General features: G+C 41.3%; 1 protein-coding gene across 4 annotated transcripts; it reads right to left on the reverse strand.

The window, feature by feature from the left end:
* Nucleotides 1-759: 759 nt before the first annotated feature.
* LOC134640123 (uncharacterized) lies at nt 760-27,794 on the reverse strand. Of its 4 annotated transcripts, none has more exons than XM_063491735.2 (33): nt 27,125-27,792; nt 26,513-26,602; nt 25,142-25,285; nt 22,421-22,567; nt 21,755-21,946; nt 20,735-20,818; nt 20,397-20,515; nt 20,179-20,293; nt 20,020-20,097; nt 19,803-19,918; nt 18,581-18,743; nt 14,993-15,138; nt 14,808-14,904; nt 14,339-14,488; nt 13,934-14,083; nt 13,173-13,429; nt 11,977-12,112; nt 11,120-11,314; nt 10,495-10,647; nt 9,414-9,631; nt 8,898-9,081; nt 8,659-8,814; nt 8,117-8,473; nt 4,065-6,005; nt 3,541-3,675; nt 3,355-3,429; nt 3,188-3,274; nt 2,991-3,082; nt 2,802-2,887; nt 2,659-2,722; nt 2,356-2,570; nt 1,751-1,897; nt 760-1,647 (listed from the first exon to the last, which is right to left on the reverse strand). In XM_063491735.2, exons 1-33 carry the CDS (start codon nt 27,614-27,616, stop codon nt 1,382-1,384), a joined length of 7,047 nt encoding a protein of 2,348 aa, XP_063347805.1. In that variant the 5' UTR covers nt 27,617-27,792; the 3' UTR covers nt 760-1,381. The 4 variants fall into 4 exon arrangements, 3 of the variants coding, with proteins under 3 accessions (XP_063347805.1, XP_063347806.1, XP_063347804.1); XM_063491736.2 differs by having other exon boundaries at nt 14,808-14,901; nt 20,735-20,821; XM_063491734.2 differs by having other exon boundaries at nt 20,735-20,821.
* Between the last annotated feature and the right edge of the window lie 35 nt (nt 27,795-27,829).

Raw genomic sequence — 27,829 nt, forward strand, 5'->3', positions numbered from 1 at the left:
AGGTCTGCATGTAACTAGTGCATGTTGAAAGTTATCAAGGACAGAGACTTCAAGCTCAGCTCAGCTAATGTTTCCACAGCTTAAACTGCTCCCAAACAGACAGTTCAGCCATGGTAGTCTCTCCCACTTGAATTAACAGTTCAGCAATTTTTAGCCTTTGCATGAAGTGTGAGGACTCTTTCAAATTTGAAATTAAAATTTCAGACACAGCATTTGCACCTCAGCTGATATGAGCTGCTCTAATAGATCAAACACAGCCCATGCTCATACTTATGTAGGTCCTATAGGTCATCACACATGGAAATAATTAGCATTTTAAGATATTTTTTGACTTTGCAGTTTTTAGTGTATTTTCATGCGCACTCTGTGCTCTAAGCCATCTGTTTGAGGCATCTTTTAGGGAATCAGTAGATATTTTGTAATGCTAAACAGTAGCATGTTGCAAATGCTTTATGCATGACTAATTATGCAGCCATGTCTGCAGAGTTCCTGGATCTGCAGCATAAATGCTGGGTCGATTATGCATTTCTTTGAATTGTGCTTCTGAATGATGTCAGGTTTACATATGCAAAAACAAGACTAATGATGTGAGGATAATTTTAGCCTAGCTTGGCCTTTAATCTCTCTATTCATCTAATCCCTTTTCTCTTCAAAGCCTCCCGAGATGACAACAAAGCTCCAGCAACAGAAAATTTCAGCAAAACTGTCTTAGAAATGATTTCTTTTAATCACAACCACAGCAAGTTTTTTTATGTTTTATTATTAATAGTCTCTGCTACATTAATATCTGTATCAAACAAGCTCAGGCAGTATCAAACTGCTGATCTGTGGTTAAGTAAATTATTTTGGTGCACCACACACACACACACACACACACACACACACAAACTCATACACACACGCGCACACACATGAAACATGTGAAACAGAGGAGCTGTAAAGATGTAATAGTACAACGAGCATCGTGAGTTGAGGATATGGTGAATACTTGGTCATAACCAGGTCAAGATGATACCACTGGGATTCTAAACAGACCCTCTGCTGAGCAGGTGGGTTTCTAAACAAAGATTACAAAAAAAAAGAGAAATACTACTCAAACAAAAAGAAGGAATACAGATTCAAATCTGCAACTACACAGTGCACACATACACTTTTCTTCTTTTTGCTTGAACAAGAAAAGCAAAAAAGAATATAAACACTCATAAAAATGATTTATTATAAGGACTTTCAAGCCAGCTAAGTGATTTCTATAAAATCAGTCAAAAATAAAACTGTGGTACGTCTTTTAATCATAAATATGGTCAGTAGTAACTGTTTTTAATATGTGCACTGCACATTCATAACGATTTTTTTCAATCTCTATAAATCATCATCGATAAACTCAGAGGTCCCTTTTCCCAAAGAACTTTTTGAAGACAGACTTGTTGCGTGGCCGCGGCAGGCTCACGTAGCTCCTCAGAGCTGCGTCCTGATATTTGTCCTGCTCCCACCCAGCCAAAGCCAGCAGTGGAGGCTCAGAGCTTCTGCTTGCTGATGTGCTGTCTGTTGACTTGTCTCCCACCACCAGAGTCACACAGTAGTTGGAGCCTGTTTCCAGGCCTTTGCCTCCAGGGGTGCGCAGCATGGGTTTGATCTTTTGGTAAGTTGCTGCAAAAAACACCAAACAGAAAACATTAGAAGACAAAACAACAACAACACAGATATTATAGGTTATAAATGCTAAAATGTATTTTACTAGCTGCATACTAACATGAAGTAAAGGAGTGGGAGCGACGCTTGCTACTTAGCCAGTCCTGACCGCTGCATAAAGGGGAGTGGGGAGAGGAAGAGGAGTTGTCTTTGAAGCCACCAGAGAGTTTGTGAGTCATCATCTGCTTTAAGCTGCCTTTATCAACATCTAGGAAGGGTCAGAGAGAACATTAAAAGTAGGACTAAAGTGACAGAGGAGAGGAGCGAGGAAAAGCAAAACCATTTACTGTACTAACACCAGTCTTAGTTATGTTGTTTTAATATGCAAGTAGACAATACTTTAGCTCCCCCTAGTGGTACCAACTGTACCTGCAACAACCATTCACTTGTTCTTTCGTTATTCAAAGCCGTGAAATTAAATCTTTTATACTACATTAGCTGATAAAATCATTGCACTTAAAATAAATCAAATGTAAATTGTACGTAAAACAATAAGTAACAGAGTGCATCCTTTAACCACCAGCACAGTGGGACTAATCAGAAGCCGGTGGTGGAGAATGGTGTCTATTTTGCTTCTGCATTGCCGTGTGCGAAAGTGGAGCAGATGTATTTGTTAAACTGGTCCCAGACAAATGCAGCTTTTGTCTGCACAGCAGAGGCCCTCACCACAGCAGCCCGCATCTGAGGATGAGATTAAATGTTCATCCAAACGCTTGAAGTGACTCTGTGGCATGTGATTCAACTCTCTGGTGAGGACAACAATTTCTTTGGTCTGGGTGGTACCCAGTGGGTTGTGCCTGGGAAACGGTTGGGTGACATCATGTTGAGAGGAACAGTGGCAACCGTCTGGATCATGACATCCAAAACAGAAGGGGGGCTTTCTGTGGACAAAAGAATTGCAAAACTATTATTTTACAGAAATTAATATCAAAGATTTTGTGGAATTCAAATCATCTGAAAGCATCTTACAAGGAACTGGGGAGATCTTCATTAAAAGGGACACCTAATATTGAAGACCTACACACTGTCTGACCTTTAAAAACACACACAAATGAATTAGAATAATAATACTGAACATTAATTCAGTGTGAGCTGTGAAATAACTAGTTTACCTGTGCTTGCTTGTATTTTCATCATCCATTTCTTCATCATAAAGCGTGAAGATGCATTAAGCAGATATTCAGACCCATCACGGAGCCTAAAGATCAGAAAACACGACTTTTACCGTTCCAGCTGCTGGAAAGGCATCACTGCCTTTAAATCAGTATATTTCTATTAAACAGCAGTTGCTACAATCTGACCTTAATCGAAAGCAGTTGGGTTTTTTGGTGTATTCTGGGAAAGGTAAACACTCTGCTCCCATGAGGTTCAATGGCAGGCCACATGCAGAACTCTGCAGCACAACACAGTGTAATCATCAGTGACCACATTCTATTTACTTCAATTATTAATCCTCACTTTTCTCTTGGGCTCCTTTTGTCATGATTTCTTGGCTTACCCTCAGAGTCTCCTTTCTATCCTGGTAGAAGCACAAGGTGTGTCTATATAGGACAGCGTGGTAGGAGTTCCAACCTCTGGAGGCTGCCTGTGAAAATAAGATAAGAGTGTGTAGTGCTGACTGCACGCTTTACATTTGCTGACTGTGCTGGCTTAAACATTTCTTACTTTCTTCCCTCCCAGCTGCAGCTTGTGCTTCCTCTCAAGCATCCCCTCCATAGACTGCAGCTCAGGTTTTCCACTCTGAAAGGAAGTGAATGAATAAAAAAAAAAAAATCAATGAAAAAAGAAAACTCATAGAAGAGCCCAGATTTCCAGTTGGCTAAGAGCTACACAGACTGCAGTAACACTCACTGAGGTGAAACAGTGCCACCCTGAGGCCACATGCTCCTCAGGTTTCTCCAAGTCCTCTTGGCTCTGTGAGGCTTTCCTTTGCTGACAGATCCCATCCAAACCCATATGAACTGACAGGAGACTCACTGACGGGTCCTGTTCAGGGTGAGAAGATATAACTTTTTAATGTAATTATACTGCCTTTAATACCTACAATGCAACTGGGGTGAGAGCAGTATACATGCACACAGTAACTACACATAATATATAAAGTATATGCCATGTTTCTACTACATGTTTAAAATCTACTATCTCGCCTAGCACTAAGTTTCTAGAACTGCATATACTTCTTTGATTTACTTTGGGTTTGAATTCATTTGTCTTTGTCTTTTCTTTTACATAATGAAAAAGTAATTAAATCTATTCCGTTAAAAACTGTTGAGACACTTGTCTGTCTGACCACCCACCACAATTTGTGAGAAAAAATTCTTTTTGTAATTTCAGTATAATCTCAGTCATGTGGGATCATCACACCCTGACCTCACCTTCAAGCAACCTGTGTGCTCATCTGCCTCCGCCCCCACCTTTGCCTTCTCTACCTCCTCTTCCTCCTCCTCATCCTCTTTGTACTGATAAATGTATCTCTGATTGTCCCCTACATCAGGTAGCTTCACTGGATCCGAAGCAGTCTCGTTCACTGTCACTGAAGTCTTGCTGGCTGGCTCCCTGTTAGGAAAAGCTGCCCAGGACCTTCTGTCTCCTATAGACAGTGGAGAAAGGTGATTTTTGGGACTCTGGCCCTTGTCATAACCCAGCAGGTTCTGAATGTGGGTGGGCAGTTTGAATTCAGCCACAAGAAGGTTGGGTGCTGAGGCAGTGACGAGCTTTCTGTAGAGCACAGTCGGGGTTGTATCTGAAGGTGTCTCTTTGGCTTGGTCTAAAGGTAAGGACTCTTCCTCATTGGGCTGGTACATGATGTCTGAGCAAATGCTCTGCCTGTAGTTAGTAGTCTGGTTCCAGATGTCCTCTAGTTCTTCCTCCTCTTCCTCAAACTGCTGGTGATCAAGGTGGACAGGCTCTGTTTCTATCACTGCTGAGCGTGAAGGTGGACCTGTTGAATCATTTTCTCTTATTTTAGTGCAGTCTGTACCTCCCACTTCAAGAGATATAAGCTTCCTCACCACTCCTTTAGGCTGCAGGCTATCAGAACGTGGAGCATCATCTTTGCAAAGCTTGAGACTGCTGGAGGTGGAGATGCCAGAGTCCACAGAGTCCTGTCGAACACTCTTTGTTGACTTCAGATTGACTCTCATGAAGGAAGCTTGGCTTGACTGAAGTCCAGGACTCTCTTCATGAAAACTGTGGGGTCTTGCACATTTGTGGTACTGGTGTCCATTTAGGTCTTTAATGAGTGTATGAACACTAAGGCACTCGTGTTTATGTATAGCTGTAGTGGAGGTGGAGGCTTGGTTCACATAAATATGCAACTGTGAAGGCGGGACAGTCCCATCCTTCTCAGCTGTGCTGGTTTTAATCTCTGACAATGTTTTGTCCCACTCATGTTTTTCCTCCTCACAAAGAGCCACCTGGGTTTTAGATAAATCATTACATTGTACAGTCTGATCCTCATCTTCCTCCACAGAAGGAGAAGGTGGAGGTTGTAAACCGCTGTCCACACCAGGAAGATGTTTCCCAAGAGATGTAGATAGCTGTGTCTCAGCAAAGCTGCTTTCAGCTGAAGTGTCATGTGTGACAGTGGGAGTGGGTCTAGTCTGTCTGAAAGAGCTCAGGAATGTTTGTCTGTGCGAGTGAGGGTCTGGATCAGTCCCGGCTACTTTTTTCGATTCTGGAGGGGCAATAGTAATTATGTCCTGAATGCTGGGGATGAGAGTCATATCTTTAGGTAGATCAAAACTCAACACAGAACCCAAGGAGAGGAACCTGCAGTGGCTTTTCACCTGACCTGCTGTGGGTGTAGTGGTTGGTCCTGCTGAAACAGCATATGGAGTAATGCTGTATTCCCCTGAACACTCTGTATCAATGTCCCTCAGCAAAGGATTCTTCATATAGGCAATGGCTTCTACTCCATCCCCATTCTTCTTCTTCCTTCGATGTTCCTTCAGTGGCCATGTATGTGTGTCGTATGTGATTGTCTCAGAGGTACAATGAGGCATCCCATCTGTTTGCTCCTCAACTCCCATGATTTTCTGGATAGTGTGTCTACGCGCGTCTCTCTTCCTCTTCCGCTTCTTGCCCATTCTCTTGATGCTGCTGAAGATGGAGCTGCCTCCGTTCCCTGTTGTGTTGTGGAAAGTTACGTTGGTTCCCTGAAGTGCAGGTGCTGAGGAGGATGGCAAAGAGGAGGACGGCAAGAAAGTCGGGGAGGCTGAGGCTGCGGAGCGGCTTTTTTGGCGGGGCAAGGTGATGCTCTCATACACAGGGGCCGCAGCCAGGTTGTTATCCTTGACATGCAAGTAGGTACTTACCTATTAAAAAGAGAAAAAAGTATATTAGGTATGTGTGGAAGCTCTCATATTAGTGAGATTACTGTACTAAAAATGGTTAACCATAGACTCATGCGTGCTGCAGGCTGAAGCCTTGCAGCCCTCTGTGAGAACAAGAGCTGTTTTATGTGTTACAGATGGATGATGACATGAGAGCAAAATTGACTAAGACAATGATCGCACACATCCAAGAATACAACGGATTCAGGAATGCATGAATCTGACACAACAATGTAAATGTATAAAAAAATTATCGAAGACAAAAACATTAGATGTAAGGACAAAGAACATGAACATTATTGCAACTGCACACTTACAGGACTTAATCAGAATCATATGTGGCTTCACATGCCGTCATACGCAGCTGTAATGTCTTGACCTTTCAACTCTGTGACTAATCTCTTGTTTCTGTGGAAACCCCAGACTATAAATCATGGTGTGCAGTCTGGGGGCTTTTCTTCGAAGTTCAGCAACAGTTCTATGTCTAATGACTGAACCTCTGCTGGCACTTGAGAGAGCACTCATGCTGCGAGTCATTTTGGAGCAAGATTTTCATAGGAAGAGAGGATGAGGTCACTGCTTTCAAACAACTTTAGCACAGCCGCGCAGTCAAACATGACCAGGTTTACATCAGGCTTGTAGTGAAATGACAGCAAAGAAGAGAGAGCTTCTGTCAACGTTCACTGTAGGTAGAAGACTGCTTGTGCTCTTCTTACTCATCACCCTCATTCTGTCTCTGTCAGCAAATCTTTTCAATTTTAAATCCTGGCTCATTTAACAAGTTGTGGCCCAAAGAAAAGTTTAACATTAAGAAAAAGCTCAGGTTTTATTGTGTGATTTTCTGGTGGGAACTTAACAATTCATCTGAGTTTATACAAGATGAGCTGAAAAGGCACGATGACTGCTGACAGATTACTGCAAAGACAGACTTGCCAAAATACACAGATTTGTTTTCACTGCATCAAGATTACTGAGATCATTCCTCTTGCTTTTAAGGCTGGAATGCATGATGGAGAGCAAAACTGCTTTAAATATGGTAGTGAATACTGCAAAGATAACAGTTTATTTTTGGTGTAAATTCCCAAGAAAAGTAAATCAACTGAAAAACTTTTTATACACAGATTTTGTACAACTTGTGGTTTGTTAGAAATCTATTGCAAGCATTAAAGTAAATTATAAAAGTTACGTAAATACAATATTTTTTTCCTGAAAACAGAACATTCTTGTTCACCTATTGAATGTCAGGTAGATCACTTTATTCATTACATTTATATTTTTACAAATGGATTGTAAAAGTAGCACCTTTCTTTTCACATCCCATTAAAAATCATAACAGAAAGGACTATATTAAAACAGAATTTATTTGGTTTTAGATTTTCATTTACGACTCTAGTTAAGTGGGGAAACTCTGAGTTTTAATAGTAAAACAGTTTGTTTTCTTTTCTCACTTTTCTCATGTTAACTATAAATTTTCCAGCCACAGCGACTTTGGAGATGGTGTCAGTATGAATATGATAGCACCTCGGCCTGACTTATTTCCCGTTACTCTTATGTCTCACTTACAGCGAAGGAAACAAGCCAGGGAAGCTGCAGACTGGCTGTGTCTTGTAACAGATTAGTAGAGCATGCTGCCTTAAGAAAAGAGCTACACACAGCATGCAGTCCCAGCACACTTCGAGATGCAGCATGCAATGCCAGTTCACACCGCGCAGTTTACCTCATTTGCACTCTGCCGATAAATCTTTCTCTTTCGCTTTAAACTACCCAAAGTATTTTCCAAAAGACCCTGGCAGCGCCTCCAAAAGTTTTTATAGGCAGAAGATTGAGGCACAGTGGGCTGAGGGAGAAAACGGGGAAAAAGGAAGATGTGAAGGCCAAAGGAGAGAGGGGAATGAACAGCAAGACAGTCAAGAAGGGAGATCCCATGCAGTGTGGTTTCAGGGAATGCGTGTTACTGCATTAACCTTCAGGAACAGTAACAAATATCATCTGTTTCAGTGCTTCTGGGAGAGAAGTGAATGTGGGCATTAATAGTAACGTCCCATATTACTGTGTAGCTGCTTATAGTGTGAAATGATGAGTGCGTCTCTCACCCTGTGGACAGGCTCAGAGGTCTCTTCCACTACCTCTTTTGTCCCAGCAGGCAGGTCAAGTACCTGAACCTGGCTGTCCCCTGTGTTACCAAAGCTAAGGATGAGGTTGACTGTTCCCCCTACAGGAGGGCTGCTTCCCTCTTTAAGCACCAGCACGTTGGCTTTAGGAGGATCATCCTGGGGTCCAATGCTGTTCATGATCTCATACCCATCTTCTGATGGCTCCTCTTTATGTTTCTCAGCATGACTGGGCACCAAACACAATGGCTGGCTATTTCTTGCCTTTGTTGTGTCTTCAGTAGGGGTGACAACCGGGGATTGATGAGAATGGAAGGGCTCTGGCTCAGGAGCTGAATTCTATGTATCATGGAAAGAGAACATAAAAACACAATGGTTTAGAAACACTTTGAACTACAAATATTTGTCATTTTATATTACAATTTCCACTTGTCAAAAACATACATGCACTGGTGCTACATTGCTCTCCCCAGACTTCATTCACTCATTCTGTCTCTACAGTAAGTGTCCCTCTGCTCATTTACCTCTGTTGATGGCGGGCCCATTGTCGCCTCAAAGTAAATGTTGTCCTGTGAAGGCTCCTGTCTGCTCTTCTTGTGGAGCCACTGTTGCTTTTGAGCCCTCCAGTGTACCAAGATCCACCCGAGCATACTCCTCAGTTCCTCCATACGCTCTCTTACCTGTAAGACATTAGAGTTCGTAAAGTAGAACCAAATAAAACAAAAATATATTCAAAGAAAGTCAAGTATGAAACCCTGCTCACCATTTGTGTGAGGTGGTGCTCCTTGTCTAAAAGATTTTTGCCTGTGGAGGCCAGTTCATCAAACTCCTCAAACTTTTGCTCAATTTGCATATCCAGCTCTGCAACCAGTGATGTCTGCCCATCTTTCCCAAAATGCAAGGTGGTATCTGAGAAAATGCATGACCTGGTGTCTTCTGTCCATGAGCTATTCAGAGAAGCAGGTTGGGGTGGGAGGTAGTGGAGGAGACAAGCAACAGGGCTGTGAGAAAAACCATACATTCACAAAGCATGAGAATGACCAGGCTCTCCCTGATAGGACAGACATTCATTGCCCTGTCACACTCAGCCCAGGAAACTTGCTCTGACCTTCTCAGCACATCTTAAATTATACACTTCCCCAGGGACCTGTGCTTGACAATGAGAACATCCTGTTCTTTCCTTGATAGATGTTGTAAGGGGCAGATGTTCTCACAAAAGTTGATTACGAAATAACTTGAGGCCCAGAAAAGGGTCACAACATCCTCACGCCCTGCTTACATCATGGCGAGGTAGCTCCTGAAGAAGTCCTGGAGCTGCGCAAACTCTTTCAGACGTGATTTGTTCTCTGTCACGCTCTTTCCCAGCTCGTTCCAGGCCTGCAGTGTAGCCTGAATTTTTGCATCTAGTATGTGCACTCTCTCTGGGCACAGATCCTTCAGTCGAGAAGCCTGGTCCTGCAACTCCTTTACCTCCTCCCTGATGATTTCGTAGTCAATCTGTGGAGAATCACAGTAAGAATCTATCATCTCCCATCAAATCCACTCACTCAAACAGCCTGTACCAATTGTATCTCTGACTATGACCTCATCTCCATAGCTTAATGCATATTATTCAGTTAGAGGCCCATATGGTCTACATATGGGCTGCCACGCTATAGCTAGCTTGCAATCGGAATTTTTTTTTTCCTCCTTTTGACGAGGCAGTAATTAATAGTGTTGAGGGTTCTCTGGGAGCAATACTTCATAACGTTTCTCAGCTACAGTAAGCCACAAGAACACTGAGTTGTAGATGCTTGTCTGCTGACGGCACAGTTATTTCAGTTTGGGAGATTAGGTCATTTCTGCTTTTCAAAGGTATCAAGTACAGACAGCTGTGTGTGCGTGTGATAAACATAACACTGCCCAAAAAATGACTCACACAGAACTTTACCATCCCCAACTTCACATCTCCAACCCTGTGAACCCTGGACACTCATACACACCCTACCAGATTTGCTCATAAACACACACATACACCGTGACTCATGCAAGCACAAATAAATATCCCACGGGAATAACAAACTTTTGATTGTGCTCTATGTTGCTTGCTCATGGCACAAAGGAGAAAAGGCAGGCTTTTTTTGTTGTTGTTGTGAAAAAAATATGTCACAACAGGAAACAGACTGCGGAACAATGTGTTGGAGGTGACTATAAGACAGTTGGGGTTGGGGTGGGGGGGGACTTCCCTTTTTTTAAATACACAGGGCAAATTGTCCATAATCCAACATCAGTGTAATGGAATACTGGACTGCATTACCAGAAATGAATCATTTCAGATGTTTACAGCATAATCACAACATGTGCCGGCATCTTTCTCTCACCTCCAGGTGGTCCTGCTCCTCCCGCAGAGCCTCTAGGCCACAGCGATCTGGCTCACACTGGATGGCCATGTCTGTCTCCTTCTCCAGGATGTCCAGGCTCAGATCCTTGCTGAAGCACACGCACTCTTCCACACGCACTGCCAGGCTGGCATGCTGGCGATGCACCAAGTCATCATGAGTACTCATAGGATGTTATTAAGTCATTATACTTCAGTGTACATTATTTGTTTTCCAATGAGAGCCACATTGCAAATTAGTTTAAAATGGTGTCATGGATTCCCCTCCAGCCATCTGCGTATGTGCTTTTTTAAAATGTGTACTCTTTTTTTTTTTCTTAAACCAAGAGTAAATTGAAATAACACAAAAACACACATGTGAGGGGGAGTGGTGGCCTGTCTTGGGCCTATTAATGTGCACAGCTACAGGAAAAAGGAAACCAGATGCAACTCTATTAGAGATGGGGGACTTTAAAACCCATTCAGCACCTTCTAATATTGTTATATATTAATACCACAACAAACAGTAAATCTGAGCCACTGCAGCACTCGTGTACATGCATTTTTTCTGAACAGACTATATGTAATCAGTGCGTGTGATATATATATCTAAAATCTCATCTTCTTACCTTGCTCATCAGCTCCTGGATAGCCTGGTCGTGGCTTTGTGACCGACCTCTTTCTCTCACTGTGTCATTCAGCATCTCTACAGCCTCTCGTAGCTCTTCCACGGGGTCTCCCATGGTTTCTAACAGAGGCTCACCACTGCCGCTGTTCTGAAGTGTCAGCAAAGTAGGAGCTGGGGAATTTTCACTGTGGGGAGGCTGTTAGGTACAAAAAGAGTTTCATTTGCCAAGTTCAACTGAATTAAAATGGTAGAAATGTGAATGAGAAAAAGTAGTAGTGCATTGCAATACTGCCACTCCTGAATTTATAATTTAATCTAAAAATTCTTATACTATATTATTTTGATTAATTCATAGAACACTGTTAACAGTTTTGATAAGGACTGCTTTTAGTTTAAAGCTGTTGTAGAGTTCATAAAATGGATTTATAGAGTGTTTGCAGTGTGGCTGTAACTCAGGTGGTGGAGCAGGTCACATACTAATCGGAAGGTTGGTGGTTTGATCCCCGTCTGCTCCAGTCTGTTGCTCTCCAATAAATTCCTCAGAGTTTGAATGTGTATGAATGTTAGATAAAAGCACCTACATAGAAAGAGCTTAGAAAAAAGTGCTTGTGCGAATGAGTGAATGAGGGAATTTCTGTAAAGTGCTTTGAGTGCTCAGATAGAGTAGAAAAGTATATTTAAGAACCAGTGTACTTACCATTTAAACTACAGATTTTCAGATAGAATGCAAAATTTGACAACAAACTAAAGCTACCTGTAATGCTAAAACTGGCTACACATGCACAACAATATTTTTTTTTTTATTGAAACTTTTTACAAGCTTATCCTTTGAATGCCACTATTGCAAAATTTACCTACCTGCCCTAATCTGTACTGACTGCCACTGAGATCCTGGCTTTCCTCCAGCTCCACACGTTCCAGGAACTCAGTCAGCATGCGCGTGTCCTGCAGCTCAGAGCTCTGCTGGGTCAGGGCACTTTGGACACGGTGGTACCTGGGAAACACAAACACCAGCAGGGATGTTATAACCAAAAGCTACACCTAAATGGTAAACCACATCCACATATACAACCTTGCATCCTTCAGCAGAACCACATTACAGAGACCGCAAGCATCTTACTAGGTGACTCGTACCGTGCTAGAGCACTGCTTATGTTATCATATATCATGTGTCACATAAACATATCCTGTACTTTAGTGCACTGAGGTACCTCCACTGTGCAGAGTTTATATAGGAAATGGTAAAGGGATCTTTTTGAAAGGGTATTTTTCCAGAATAAATGACCCTTACATTGCTTGTGTGCACTGTTAAATAATGACATCATAACAAGTGTCTTTCAGCTGCTTAGCGAGAGCCTCCTACATCAACAGGACCTCAGACTACACAAGTGGCCATCCCTGCCCCATCTAACACCCCCACCCTGGAAACACTTAAACCGAGACCTTTCCACATCTGTATTTTCTTTGGTCAGCTTGGTGTTCTTTACAGAGTCTGAACTTCTGTTTATAGACATAGGTATGTTGGGTAAACCAGCCAACATCATAAGTTTTAGTGAGAGTCCATGGCAACAACCTGTCTTTCAAGGGCCAACCAAAAAGAGAGACGTCATCTTGCAAACACGGAATGGGTGACTCTGACACACACTGACAAGCTGTGGGTGAAGTGCATGTCAAAACTCTGGGGTAGACCTCACTAAGTGCTGCATGAATCACAAATGAATAAACTTTGGCCGTGAAATAATGAGCACATGGAGAGATATTTTTGCCAACTTAGAGAAAAATCTATGGATATATTTATATATATATTTGTGGTTTAAGGGGTGAAACTGTTTGTCTTAAATAAGAACTGGGGAGCTTTATGAACAAACTCTTCCATGTTGGATTACAAACATGGCAAGCCCAAACCTGTGACCTCTTGGAAACACTGACTTCCTTTATTTCCTGACCACAGTGATGAGAAAAACCACCAGAGTCTCATTGCTCAGATCCATAACATGAACTTTCCATGATGACAAATATCAAAGGGCTACCCTTCACCTATCCTTCTAACATACTTTTTCTCCACCTCCTCCATGCGTGCCGGTAGCCCTCGTGTACGTGGGTGGCTGTGACTATGAAGGCGGTCCACCTCCTGCCGCAGAGCACTGAGTTCCAGGCTGCGGGATGCCACCTCTTTCTCCAGCAAACGGCTTTCCCTCTCAGCCATGCTCATTGTTTCAGGGTCACCGGCTAAGACAGATTCCTTCATGGAAAGCTCCACAGACTCCAGCCAGGCCTCCAAGCTGCCAAGGGCCTGGAGCACTTTCACAACCTGTACAGAACAGACATGGAGAGGCTGGGGGAGTGCAATTTATGTCTCATGTTATAGAAGTTTTCCTGCTTTAATTTCAAGGTGATTTAATGCACAGTTTAAACTACCAAAGGCACTGTACAAAGACAACAATAATACGTGGAAGTAGTTGCTAAGACTTACATGACTCATGGTTTCCAACTAGGTCATCAATCTGGATTTGCAGCCTCTTTCCAAGTCATAATCAAATTATATCTGAGCACATTTTATATTCCTTGGATTAGCCTTCATAAAATGTTGTGACTACATCTCAACAACTCAGCCAATTAAGGTGATAAAGTAAACAAGTTTCTAACCATGAGTGCATGCATACAGCTCAGGCTCTGGCTGAACAGAAAGCTTTTAGTAGGGATAAAAATGATCCAGGATAATTTGTCATAATCATAAATTTCAATGAGCAATATGAATTAAGAGAACAGCCTGTGAACTATTTTCTTTTCTTTAAAAAAAAAGAAAGAATGTTACCCCAAAACCCAGCTCTTCTGAGGCCTGGAGAAAGACAGCATTCCTTTGGTGTCTCTTCCTCAGTTCTTCCCACAGGACTTCCAGCTGGCCAAGGAACTCCTCAATCTTTGTGCTTCCCGGGTGCTGTGCCCGGACCAGCCCGTGGCCCTCCTAAGGAAGGTTCATTAAAGTGATGAGAGAAAATTATGAATAAGAAGTGAAGTGGATTTTATATTGTAACTATAGACTAATCTAAAGCCTTGGGTAAGTAAAGTTGTCTCAGACGTGATGTCAGCTCATTGATTAATAAACCAGACCTGCCAAGAAACCCAAGTTGCAAAATGTGGGGAGATTTTTTTTTAAAGGAATTCATTCAGTGCTTTATTTTAAGAGAAACTGTGAATGTGACACTGTGCTTCAGTTTACCTTTTTGACCACCTCTATCCTGGCTCGGTTGTTAAGGATTTCCTGCTCAACGGTTTGCTGACACCTCTTTGCTGCTTCCAGCCCCTCAAAACTGGCTATTGAACACACCTGTGTAGCCATGGACACGTTGTCTTTGAGCCATGACAAAGTCTGAGATGGAAAAAAAGCAAAGAGAGTAATGAGGAACAGTTTACACATATGATTTAGCTGCTGAGGCTACAGGAAACCACATAAACAACTTCTAAGTGATAGATATGAGTTAATGCAAAAATACATGGCCATATTGCGGAGTACAAATGCTATGCTGACAATTAATAGCAATCACTTCTGATGTTGAAGGCACAGTCCTTACTGCCAGCTAACCTGCTTTTTTACTTTTATTTGTATGTGTGGAGCATGGAAACAGTTTTGCAAATTGATTTCTATTGTCGGGAGAATAGTGGGTGTGACTGGCAGGGGAAATAGTCACCTTGTCAGCAGACACAGTGAACCTCTGAAGCTGTATGTGAAGCTGTGGGTGGCCTGGAGAGGGGGTGGCAATCTTGGGTTCTGTTCTGGGCTCCCTGCTGCAAAGAAAACATAGACTCCAATTATGACTTACATAAAGACCTTTCATTATGTAAGATGGCGAGAGAAGCCAGGCAGAAACGTCACCTTTCCCCCTTCAATTGATTTCCTACGATAGCATCATCAGTGCAGACAGGGCTGTCTCTCATTGGTAAAGAGGTGTGGTTCACTGATTGCTGCTCCTGGCTTTGGCAGCTCTGTGTTCGTCTACCACTCCCACCATCAGCAGTACTCTGTGGACAAAGGAGTAAATGTCTGTAGGAAAATCCAAAAGATCAGCAACATGGCGTGTGAGTAATGCTTGGCCTTTGCTGAATTAATGCTGACAGGATGATTAAACGTCTCAGAAAAGAGGATTTCATGCTGTGAACAGTCACTAGACAATGAGGCGTTGCTGTAGCTCAGTACTAATACGAATGTTACAATGTGGCTGGACGCTGGACAACATGGACAGCTGCCCGGAGTTTCTCCTGTAAATGACACAAAACATACTCACAAAGGTTCGCTATTTTTAGTGAAACAGCCCAGACCAGTCTCAGAGTAGAAGCTATTTCTGTTTGACAGCATCAAACTTTTTCAACACTAAAGATGGCAAGAAAGGTTTAAAAATGTGAAATTACAAAATGAATGAGCACAACATTACTAACATATGTTAAACCACTCTGATCATAAAAAGAGCCATTGTAGATGGAAATATAACCCTCAAACTCCCATGCCCCTGCTCCCATTTAAAGCAGCAGTGTTGTTTCAGCTTTAGACAGTGATTTCCATGGTCATCCACCCCGACTCTGTTGAGAACTCTGGAGTTTTTAGAAAGGTCAATGCCACAGCGATCAACCTTGTCTATGGGCAGAAATATATTAAAGACGTCAACAGCCACTAAGCTACTTTTACAACCATATGAGTATTTTAAAGGTTGGCCAAAGGGCTCTACTGTAGAATTTCCAATGAGAGACACAAGTATCTGGACTGCTACATTGGGCTATCCTGAGTGCAGGTCTTTTACCTTCTTCAGCCTGCTGCGAGCAGCTGTGTACTACAACAACATCTTTTCTTTTAAACTGATGTTTTCATAATTATGTATATGTATGTATACAAATATTTAATTCAAGTGTTTTAGGCTGTTTTTTATTGCTTTATTCGGTAATTACTTCTTGATGTTGGTGCTGTTTCTAACTATACAGTGCTATACATGTAAGTTTTTGATTTCTTCTCTTAACTAAACCAGTTGATATATACTGAATATGAAATTATAAAGTTATGGAAGCACTTAGCAATGTGCCATAGTAATTATACGAAAAATACAAAAAAACCATTTATAACAGTGTTTTATGGAGGGCCCTTAATTTAATCATATTATTTTCTGACTGGGCTTATAGAAAAAGTGAGGCAGGGAGCAAAGAAAAGTGTCGCCTCCAAAATTATGCAAAGTGCAGTAAATTGTAGGGGTCTAACATCATTTACCAACATGCCAGTCATTTTATAGGCCAGGCTGAGTTTCATAGAGGCAAATTATAGGCCCATTTATGTGCTAAAGCTGTAGAGCTAAAAACCTTGTGTCAAAGAATTTATAATCATTGCTAAGGTCTCCTCCGCAGATAGGCATTTGCTTCTGTCTTTCATTTTTGCAGGGCACTCCACTGTAAACATGTCGTGTCGTTTCACTTTGGCAGAATATCAGCTACAGAAAAAATAGCCGTTTAACAATTTGGTATGTCATATTTAATGGTATTCTGTGCTTTACCATCTTATCCAATCATTTACCATTTCAGCATACTGTTCACTCTTCCTTCCTATCCCTTTTCTACTGATCTCCTCTCACCCTGTGTGTCTTTCTGTAGTGTGCTATGATGTCAGCCAAGAACTATCACTTAGCAGCAGACCCATCTGGTCTCCAGCAGTAGCATCTGGCTACAATTAGCCAGAGAAACAGACGATAGCCATGTTTACCTTCAGAAACAAGAGGCTATATATGGCTAACACAGACATGGATGCATATATTGAAGCACGTACAGACACTAAAACCTTTACAGCTAATTGACTGAATTATTGCAACAGAGTGAGAGAATAAATACAGTGTGTATGTGCACATGAACACATATGCAAATGCACTGACAATGCTGTCTACCAGCAAATGTGCAAATAACTCACAGTCACTATTAACCTAAAGATCCATGTAACTGCGTCATTGCACCCTTAAAAGTAATGGGCTCAATTCCATACACTAGGGTGCTGTGAAACTATGTGACAAATTACTTTTACTGTTTTAACAGGTACCTGTGCTTGGGCTTAGCACTGCGTTTGGCCTTTAAGGCTCCAGGCTTTTGCATGGAGTGTCTTTTTTACCCTTCCATAAAACAGTGACAAGTAAAGCTCCCATAGTCAGTGTACCCTGGCAACTACTAACTCCTAGTGCAATAAAGACCATTCTAACCATTCACTCAAGGTTGTCCTGAATGCCATGGCAACAAGATCAGTGTTTGTAGAGCAACAACTGAGTCAGGTTTGCTGCCCTGATGGGCTCCTGTCACAGATGGTGAGATGAGAGAAAACATGAGTAGAGAAATTTACTGAAATAGTAACATGAGAAGAATGGAAAGAATGAAGTTTGCTTTCTCAAGCATCTGTACTTTCTGGCTTGACACAGTTAGGACATGGGCCCAGCAGGGATCAGAAGTGCTCAAGGTCAGTGATACAAGAACAGCTTTGCTCTAGGCTAAACTCAAACAGCCACTGTAATCAAAGAAATGTAATGCGCTAAGTTTAAAGACTAAATATCCACATAATTACTGGTTTTAACCACACTTACATTTCTGGATAATCAGACTTTCTGTCAGGTTTATGGGCAGTGCGGTAACTATAGGAGGACCCGCGAGTTCAATAAAGTTCCTGTAGGCCTCCAAGACAAGGAATGTTAAGTCCAAGGAATAAACATACTCTCTAGAATATTCACCCTGGACTGAACTATGGACCCTCTGTTAATATAGTATTAATTCAATGACTGTACTTTTGTTAGAATGGTTGAAAGCCAAGATATTTTTCTACCATGAAGTGAAATTTTGGAGGGAAAGGCTTATTTGCTCTGGCGCACTGTTCAACCATGTTGTGCAGTCAGGGCTTGACATTTTTCATGGAAACTTATGTAATTCTTGTGCCAGCACAAATAACACCTCTAAAAGCTCTTCCTGTGTCTCCTACAGGGCAATATTTGTAACATTTGAAGACTGGGGTTCTTGTTAAATGATACAGAAGGTGATTGGCAAAAAAATAGAAAACACAGTTACATATTGCTTTTTTCTCTATACCACTGATTTAAGCACAAAATTGGTATTTTTGCAAACCATCTTATCATGGAATTCTCCAAAACTGGGACATCCGATGATATAATTAAGTAGAGGGAAGATGGAAAACCAACAGTATTTTGGGTGCCAAGAATAAAAGCCACTGCTTTACAGCACATCTGTCAAATTCTATTTTGGAAAACTGTGCTTTAGCTGTATATCAGGCAGTTTCCAAACCAAAGGACGAAGTGCGTCACTTTCTGAGGCCACAGATTTTGTAGGACTGAATGGGGCCGGTGTCATCTTTTGCCAGCACTGATGGAGTTGTTCTCTCCTACTTGGGAACCACAGTGTGGTTTCTCCAGTATTACAGTGAAATACAAAAGCTACTTACTGCACAGCCTTTCAGATGATTCTTCTCCTCCTTCACCTCCTTTCCCATGATACCATTTGCCTCCATTCCCATGTTGCACTGGGGTTCTTGGGCCAGTGTCAGGAGGTCAGAATCTTCCCTGGTGAAAGTGGAGCCAGAGAGAGAGTGCGTGGTCTTGTCACTCCTGCAGGGTGAGCAGACCAGGAGGTTACTGTAGTACTGACAGCAGGGCTTCAGAGGCCAACGATTCTTTCCAATTATGGGTCTAAAGTTTCATGCCAGTGTTTGTGTTGTTTGATTAAAATAGTCTTGAAAAGCAGCTGATAAGAGACGGCATGATGTAATATTTGGATCTAAAGATAGGCTACTAACATGAGAAAGTTTTTGCACATGGATGTCAAAAGCTCTGACTCGCACAATTAACAAATTTTGCAATATTATGATTATAATCATTATTATTATGATTATTTCACCAAACGAAGTAGAAGAATTGAACTGTAATCCATCTGTTTAACCTTATGGCCTTCTGATACAAAAATTGGGAACTTAAAACAAAATAACAACAATTATTTTGGTTGTACTCATTAATTTGATACAGCTTCTAGCACCCTAATCAGTCTAAGGATGCAAAAGTCTGGATAGTTAATAAAAAGGAAAAAAAGTCTGGCTACATAGTGCTTGTAGTTACAGTAACAATAAACGTATTTTACACATTCTATAAAAAATAACCAAATATTCTTGTAAAGAAGTTCTACTCAGCTTCAGCAGACTGTTTCAGATGACATCAGGATTTTAATAGTAAGAGGTGAACAAACCACGTTTCCAACTTGCAATTTTGCCAATACATTATTCATGTTGTACACCTCCCCAAATTCCAAATCAGCACAGAAAACTTCATATTCTAAACTGAGAGGTAAATGGTAAATGATAATCTGTGTGCTAACTGGTCAACAGACACATACGGCAGACTTTTTCTTTGCTTGTAATTTTTCACAGATTTAAACCAAAATTAGACACGGATAATCAGAATGAAGAGAAAACTCTTCATGCAGAGCTCATTTTCATTTGGAAAACTGTTTGGTTCTCCCAGTGCATACTTCTGACGTCAGTAACAGTAGGGTAATGACAGAAAAAACACAGTTCCAACTCACTGGGTAGCTGTAAAGGACCAATTATTGAGTGAAATGGTCCACATATTTAAGGCCACGAAAGTTGTTAGTGTATCCTTGGCCTGTTGGCGTACCTGAAAAGCTTCTGAAGAAGTGCCCAGCAATCCTTCACCTCACTCTGCTTCCGTGTGACACTGGCAGCCAGGGTGGGATGGAGATTCGACAGCTGGGATACACTCACATCAAGCATCTACCACACACAGGCCTGCAGGTTAGGTAGAGAAGGCTTCTGCAACACACTTTCAAGATCTGACAAAGCAGTGCTGCTTTAAGTGAAAAGACACTGCTTACCATGATCTGACTGGCGATCTCACGCATTTCTCTATCTCCAAAGCTGTCCACGTCTTTCAATACAGACATGTTTTTCCTCTAAAAGAAGGGACACTGTGAGTGGAAGAGCCTCTCAGATCTAATATATGATAATATAATTAGGTTTTCAGGAAGTTTTACCATGCTGTTTATAGCAAATAATATATTATCAGCCTGCTGGTAAAATGAGGACACTTCCAGGGCCAGATGAAGATTTTCATGGTAGTTTTTCAGATGCGATTGCATCTTCAGCCACCTACACAAACAGCAGACAGCAGCATAGAGAAACTCAGTCTTCAATTAATCTTTAGAGTGGAGGTGTTTCATGCAATTTTTCAGTTCAAATGTAAGTGACAAACATTTTATTGATGTGTTTCCTCCTGCTGGATATGTTTTTGCTATCTGTCTTCCCTTGTTTCTCCAGTTTCAGTGCCAAGTTGTTGATTTCCTCATGGAGATTTCTGTGTAGCTGCTCATCCTGCAGGGGAACAGGAGAACACAATCCAACTATGACCTCAGCTGTCTTTACCATACACTGATGGAGACAAATTACAGGCAGCCATAGATAAATTACTGGAAAACCTCTACAAAACTGTAAAGGAAGCTATTAACATATGGAAATGTATATATTTTTACCACAGGAATGTTGTTTATAACACTTTTATCAGTGTTCTGGTAATTATTAGTAGTAGCTCACCTGTTTCAGATCTAAAATTCTTCTAGTCAACTGCATTTTGTCAACATTTTCCCCCAGGACATTCACCAGACACTGTTCCTCTTCCTGCTGGCACACATAAAAGTCAGTGTTTATAGCCCCCATTTGTTAGGAACCCAACCATTATTTTTTTTCAGAGGCACCAGGATTAAACCACATTACCTCTGCTACCAAGCAAGATGCTAAACAGAAATAGCCTTCAGCATGCAGTGAGGAACTTTGAACTTGATACTAAGGGACAGAGGAAAGGATGAGTGGAACGTAATGGAGAATACATCTCCTAGGGTGGATGTTTTATAGACTTCATAACTAGCATCCTCCATTACAATCCCACAGGTCCATTATCAATCATCAGTTCTCTTGTGCCAGACACGGACATGAACAGAGAGATAAACATAGGCCTAAAATGAATTAGATGATTGCTTTTTGATAATGACAGGCAGATGTTTTACACCGGTGAACATACACAAACCAGAGATGTCTTCAGGATACTGAGCTAATTTCCTGTATTGGAAAGTGCTGTTTTTGTGACTATTATCTTGACAAATGTTGATTGGAGCTGCCTGTAGACTCAGATTTGCCTCTGGGCCAACTGTTTTGGCATAATTGTTGAAGTTGGAGAGCATTATTAACTGCTGTTTTTTAATATGTGGATTGTCTGCTTTGATAAATACGAGGGGGAAAGAGAAATGTAGGGAGATTACAAAGATGATGTGAACAGGATAAGAAAAATGAAATGTGTTCAGGAATTAACAGTGAAATACAAAACATTGCAAAAAAAAAAAAAAAAAGTAAGAAAACGTAAATTACATTTCACCCTGTTGGTGTTAAATTTAAGAAAATAAGACAATTTGAAGGAAATACCTGCATCGTAAAGACAACCAATATTACAAAATGCTTTGAGTTTACCCAGTAACCCACTAAAGTTTGCTCCTTCCTCCTGAATAGAAAATTTTAGTTGAATGTAGTATAAAAGAAGAGAAAGACTGATATGTTCCTTACCTTCTCTTTAATCCATGCCTCCAGCTTGTCCACCTTTTTGTTGAATTCCTGCAGGTTCTTGGCTCCTCCTAGGGCCCTCATCTGATTTGCAGCCATCTGTTTGAGGGTCTGCCACTGGTCCCTGAGCTGACCGAGCTGCTTCTTTACCAAATCAGATGTGGGATTCAGTTTACAGATCAGCTGCTCACCCATCTTTTAAAACACACAGAAACATAAAGACATTGTTCATTTGAATTGTCACCCAGAGCAGAGTGAACACATCTGTCATTCGTGTTTTGGATATACTCCTGAAAACTCTCAGAGTTCTGCTTCTGCCCTTGCCGGCCTGTCTGACTGCCGAGCAATGTTAATTATGACCAATGCACAATTTCCAAACATTTCTCCTGTGGGAGAAAGTATAAACTGGCTTGACAGAGTCGCCTGGAATACTGAGGTTCTGCTTTTCTCTTGCCTGGAAGTGCCTACCATTATGTTATGTGTTATATGATTTGACAGGCTCTTTTAACACCAAACGCAGTGATTAATGGTTACATTCAGATGCCCATTATGTGTTAAAAAGTTAAAATAAACATTTAATTTTGGACATAGGGTGCTCAGATGTGCTAGTTTTGGTAACTCTGTGATATTTCAGTTAGTGTCCAGTCTCATCTTGAATAACTTTCCCACCTGGTTGAGTTGAATCAGGGTGTTCTCAAAGTCTTTAAGATCTCTCTGAAGCATTTGTGAGGCGTCTTCCCAATCCTCCAGGGGGCAGCACTGAATATTACATCCATCCTTCAAATCCTGTAGCTTGCCTTTGATCCACGCCTCAGCCTACATCCAAATTACAAACACAGGCAAAAATGTCTCAGTCATGCTTCACATTGTTATTCACTTATATGTTTGCTGACCTGAATCTGAGAGTGTGTAAGACTGCTTTACCCACTTCATGCTGGTTTAGGGAGCATATATTCAGTGCTGTTTGGCCAAATTTTTACAACAATTTGGTGATTTTTGTGACAGTGACAAAGTACAGACATGACAAAAACTGATTTTGTACCAAACTCTATTGTGCACATTTGAGCCTATAAAAGTGACGCAATGCTTCCTTGTACATGTGAAAATCAAGTGGTGAAGACTGATTTGTACATTTGGACCAACAGTATATTCTATTTTTTTCTCTTGCAGCAAGTCATTTCACACCTTAAGCTCATCTAGAGCTTGGATTGTGAGATATCATCTGCATGAAAGTACACTAGACAAAAGAAGTCATCATTTTACATATCTAGCAAAGACCGATTTTTTCCCCCCCATCTTAGAGTAATACAGCATACAGCACATCAAGCACATCAAGACCAGCTCTTTGTTCTCCAGTGTCATGTTATACAGAGCAGAAGTTTCTCTTGGCAAAGGCCTCAACTCCATTGCATAAGGCTTTGTCTTGCAGAGCAGCCTTTTCTGGCAGCCTTCTGTATGGAGTGAGAAGGCCAAACCAGGTGGCCAAAATCAGAAAGCGTTGGAAAGTACGTGTTTGTTTTCTGCAAAGAACACAGCATGGAAGTCAGTGGCCCGCCTAAGTTACAAAAACTAATAAATCAGCTCAGGTTCTTCTACTTGTCAGACTGATCCGGACTTTCCTTTGTTTCACAGCGCTGCTTTTGTGTATGTCAACTGACAGTTACACACACAAATAAGTCATCATACCTTGACATTACATCAGAGCATTATTTCCCAAGGAATTCGGTGCGACTGACATTGAATAATAAACTCTGTAGCAACTCCACTTTAAAATCAATGAAACATCAAGACCGCACATGACACATCCACCAAACAGCTTTTTGCTCTAGATTAAAATATGATGTCACTGCTCCCCAGAGGAGCAGGTCATTAACTTTACAAGGCCCCCAGGGTAACGGGCGTATTTCTGGTTTCAACAGAAGGAAAAGAGCTTGACAAAACAGGCCTGCCCCTATCTTCTCACACTGGCTCCCATGGCATTATAATGACCTCATACAGGAAGTCTATGATTCCCTTGTTTCTTCCTGTCCACTCTGCACAACAATGGTCTGTTCAAATCATACAGTTGGGCCTTAGTCTAGCCACAAAGAATAGAACGACTGCAGTTTAAAAAAAATATGGCCACATAAATAAACATTGCAGTTAATACATAACAAACTTTAAAATAAATATAAAAAGTTGAAAGAAATCTGATTTTGGAATTTATAGAGAAAACAAGGACAGCTGATTGACAGTTATAACATATTAACGGGCCACATTTTTTACCTCTTTTGTAATGCAACTTGGCCCAGAGAACATTGTGGGGGTTGAAGTTTCTCTATTTCTCTATCTTGGAAATGAAATGGTGAAAGGCAAGATATGTTGCAGAGCAGCCTGGGAGACAGATGGCTCTACACAAAGTCCTGCTGCGCCATGTTGTGACCCGCTCCGCTCCCCTAGCTCGAACCATCGGAGGCCATTAAAAGTCTCTCCCTGGAAGGCTCACTTCCACTTTGACAGAAATGTAATACTGTAATAATACATTTTCATCAGCAATAGCAGTCAACCAAATCGCTGTAAAACAGGCAGGTCCCCAGGTACCTAAACTTCCACTTTTATAAAGCCAATTGTCAAAAAACGTGAACATACAAAAGCGTCCTCCACTGTGTCCAATGGGTCTAGTAAGCTTGTTAATGTGCTACAAAGCTTTTAACACATACATACATCATACTCAAATGTAATTCTTTTTTTTTTTCTCGCCTATCACTTGGATGGTTGCTCGACAGAGGTCTGATGGCAAAGCCAACTGCTGGACAAAAATGTCCCTCAGCCGAACTCGCTGAAAAATGTCCTTGTGTGTGCTGGGGTAAACGCAGCAGTGAGATAACACAACCAGTTGTGCTGCTTGGCTGAGTCTCTCTGAGCAATAGGCGTGAAGAGATGGAGCCAAACAATGATCTCATCCCCAAATAATTGCTTGTGGCGGTTTCCCCTCCCTCTCTTCCCTCAGCCGAACACAGCTCATACAGTTCTTAGGGACAAAATAAGAATCAGTACATATTTTGTTCTCCTCGGAGGGTCATACAACAGGCAATTTCCTTTCTGATTTTAACTGAACAGCATAACATGTTTCTTTTGGGATCAGCCCACTGTAGCTTGTGGTCTTTGTAGCATTTATAGATTAAAAGAGATTCTGATTAATTAACTGTAAAATAAGAGGCTGCAAATTTATGAGAAGCTCCATAGAAAAAGTATCTCCTCAAATCTTTCCTTATTTATTAGACATTAGGAAAAGACGGAGAGCAGGAAAATAAAGCTTGTATGTCAAAGACTGAAAAACAAATGATAAACCCACTGAAATACCACGAGGAGCTACTGATGGTAATACGCTGTATGCCTTCCTCGTGTTACCTGCAGTACTTCCTTGCTGAAGAGTGAGTTGCGCTGAGTGAAGCAGTCACTTGGGGGTGTAACAGCTGCCGACCCTTCAATCGGTGTGCGTGGATGGCTTTCTTTCCTCTGAGGCTCGTCCTCCTGCGGTTCAGGTACTGATATCTGTGTGAGCACGCAACACAGAGAAAGTGTTGAAAACACAAGAGCAGTTTGTCTCCAACGTAAACCTTTTTTTTTTTAAAACAGATAAAACCATACACCAGATGATGATTGCTTCTGACAAACCTTTAAGAAAGAGGCACAGCTCTCCAGCAATATCACTTCACAATCAGAGGATGTCTAAGTGTCCGCTTACGTTGATTATACCTATGTTTGCCATCCAGGCACATTACAAACACATGTCAGACTGGCCCCAAGGTCTCTCTTAACAAAAACCTACTGTCAGCACTACGTAGGATGAAATGAACACGACTGGCACAAGTTCACTAATGGACAAGCATTCCTGCTGGTCCCCAATCAGGAAACATCTGGGCACAAGAGGGAAGCAGGAACAGGCAGATCCTCCAATGTTTTTCAGGCCTATGTGTAAACATGTCATCTTTAAAGAGCCTTGACAGATCATGTTCGCTCATTATTACCTGCACAGGTACAGGCACCAAAGCCACTTTATCTCTTGTAATAAGAACATTTTGACAACGTGGGTGAATAATACATGAGCAGAGTAAAATCAAAGTATTGTTGTGGTAACAAAATAGGAAATTATGTGAAAAATTACTCCTTGTTTTGTTCTTGGAGGGGAATTAAGGCCATGGCAATCTGTGTATTATTACAACCAGCCTCCACAAGTACTTCAGCTAGCCTTTTCTTTTGTTAACATCTACTCCTGACTTCATGTTTTCCAGTGGGCCCTGCCTCTGCAAGCTCTGCTGTTAACACAGCACTTCATCCGCAAGACGCAATGACTTCAGCTTGGAACCGGCCAAATCCAGCAGCCCACTAGCTTTACACAACATCCTACAAATATACTTTTAGTGTTTATTTGTTCTGTATAATGTGACTTAAATACACGACAGCAAAATCAAGAGGAAACAACGAGTATTCTGGGTAGCATTCAACCAAAACACACTGTTCCTGTAACTGGTTTTCCACCTCTGTGTCACTTCCCTTTAAATTTATAATATAAAAGCAGCTGGCTATAAAGAAACCCCCAACAACGGCTAGCTTTTCTTTAGTCTAAATAAAACACTAAAGAAAGCTGCTCACAGTAAGTAATAACAAAATATTTTAGCCTCAAAATCCCTGGATTTTACCACTTCTTTTACTTTAAAACTTGTCTTTTAAATAATGCTAACTATTTGACATTAATTTAGCAGTTAGCTTGCATCTTACCTGTTGTAGGGATTTCTCTCTGTTCACTTTCGGTCTGGTTTGTCCCTGCATGGGCTGAAATTCGTCGCTGCTCTCTTTTTTGAGTAAAACCTAAAATATTAGGATAAAATATGCAACCGGGAGGGACGAGAAATGTCAGTAATGAATGGTTAAAAAAAAAAAGCTAGACAAAAAATGAACGCTGGTAATTAACGTTTTACACGGTGTGAAAGCGCACGTGCTTGTGACTAATTCCAACAGGCCTTTTCGGTTGGAGCTAGTAAAACAAATAGATCTTCGATTAACAGCCATTTCTTTAATAACTTTCTGTTTTTAAAAGATCATGTTTAGATCATTTCCATATTCTACTGGAAATGTTATAATTAAAGCAGAACAGTGTGGGAAAACTGGCCTCTTCAAGTTTAAGGTTAATTATTTTGAAACTCATTAAAATAGCCAATTTATCAAATATCCTTTATGTAACTAAAGGTATGCTACACATATATTTGACAAAAAATATTTATCTATATTTAGACTTTTTTTTTTTAACCTTAACAACTGTTTTGCCATATTTTTTGAGTCATATTTTTTTTCTTTATTGTTAGAATTCTATGTTTGCATGCAGTCTTGTACCTTAAATTGAGAAGTGGGCTTATTCTCACAGCTCACACCCACTATCCTTGGCAGATGTACTTCTGATGTGCTGCTGATGTTGTTGTTGTTATTGTTGTTTTCAGAAGTGCACCGTGTAATTGCAGGCTCTGCTGTCATCTTGTTCTCTGGCCTGTCTTTGTTCCCAGAGATTGTGATCTTCTTTATTGATCTGGAGACAGCAGAGGCAGAGGCAACATTCTGGTTCAGCTGGTCCTCTGCTGCCATCCGGTCTTGGTTGTGTTTCACGGGGGCTACCTGCTTGACAATCGGCGAGACGAGACAGGGGCCATGTGCACACACCTGTGATCCACTGAGGTAGAGCGAGTTCAGATTGTGCTGCAGCACACAGTTATCCAGAGTCTCGCCGGGCAGATAACTCTGTGTAAAATCCTGACATTTTGCCACAGCAGGAGCTGACAGCCTTGTCCCAATGGTAAAGGGCTGCACCTTCCTCACAATACTCTCAGACATGACTAGTGTCCCAATAAGAAAAAAAAACAAAACAAAATTGCTTAGGTCCAAATGAGCTCTGAAAAAAAAGTCTGTTTCATCCCTTTGTGCGCTCTCCTGACTAAACAGTTGTCCAGTCTCAGTTCAGCAGTCAAGTGGAGGGTGGAACCGAAAGTGGAGAGAGGGAGAGAGAGAGAGCTCAATTCTCCACCTTCTTGTGCATGTTGAGAATGC

Source organism: Pelmatolapia mariae, linkage group LG13, assembly GCF_036321145.2.
Source record: "Pelmatolapia mariae isolate MD_Pm_ZW linkage group LG13, Pm_UMD_F_2, whole genome shotgun sequence".
Classification (NCBI taxonomy): domain Eukaryota; kingdom Metazoa; phylum Chordata; class Actinopteri; order Cichliformes; family Cichlidae; genus Pelmatolapia; species Pelmatolapia mariae.

Bases quoted from the DNA above. Each gene is read 5' to 3' on its own strand.
- LOC134640123 (XM_063491734.2), bottom strand. From the start codon at position 27,616: ATGTCTGAGAGTATTGTGAGGAAGGTGCAGCCCTTTACCATTGGGACA. The intron at 2,723-2,801 runs GTAAACTAGTTA...GTGTTTTTAAAG, and splicing joins GAAAATACAAGCAAGCACAG to GTCAGACAGTGTGTAGGTCT. The intron at 2,571-2,658 runs GTAAGATGCTTT...TTTTGTCCACAG, and splicing joins GAAGATCTCCCCAGTTCCTT to AAAGCCCCCCTTCTGTTTTG.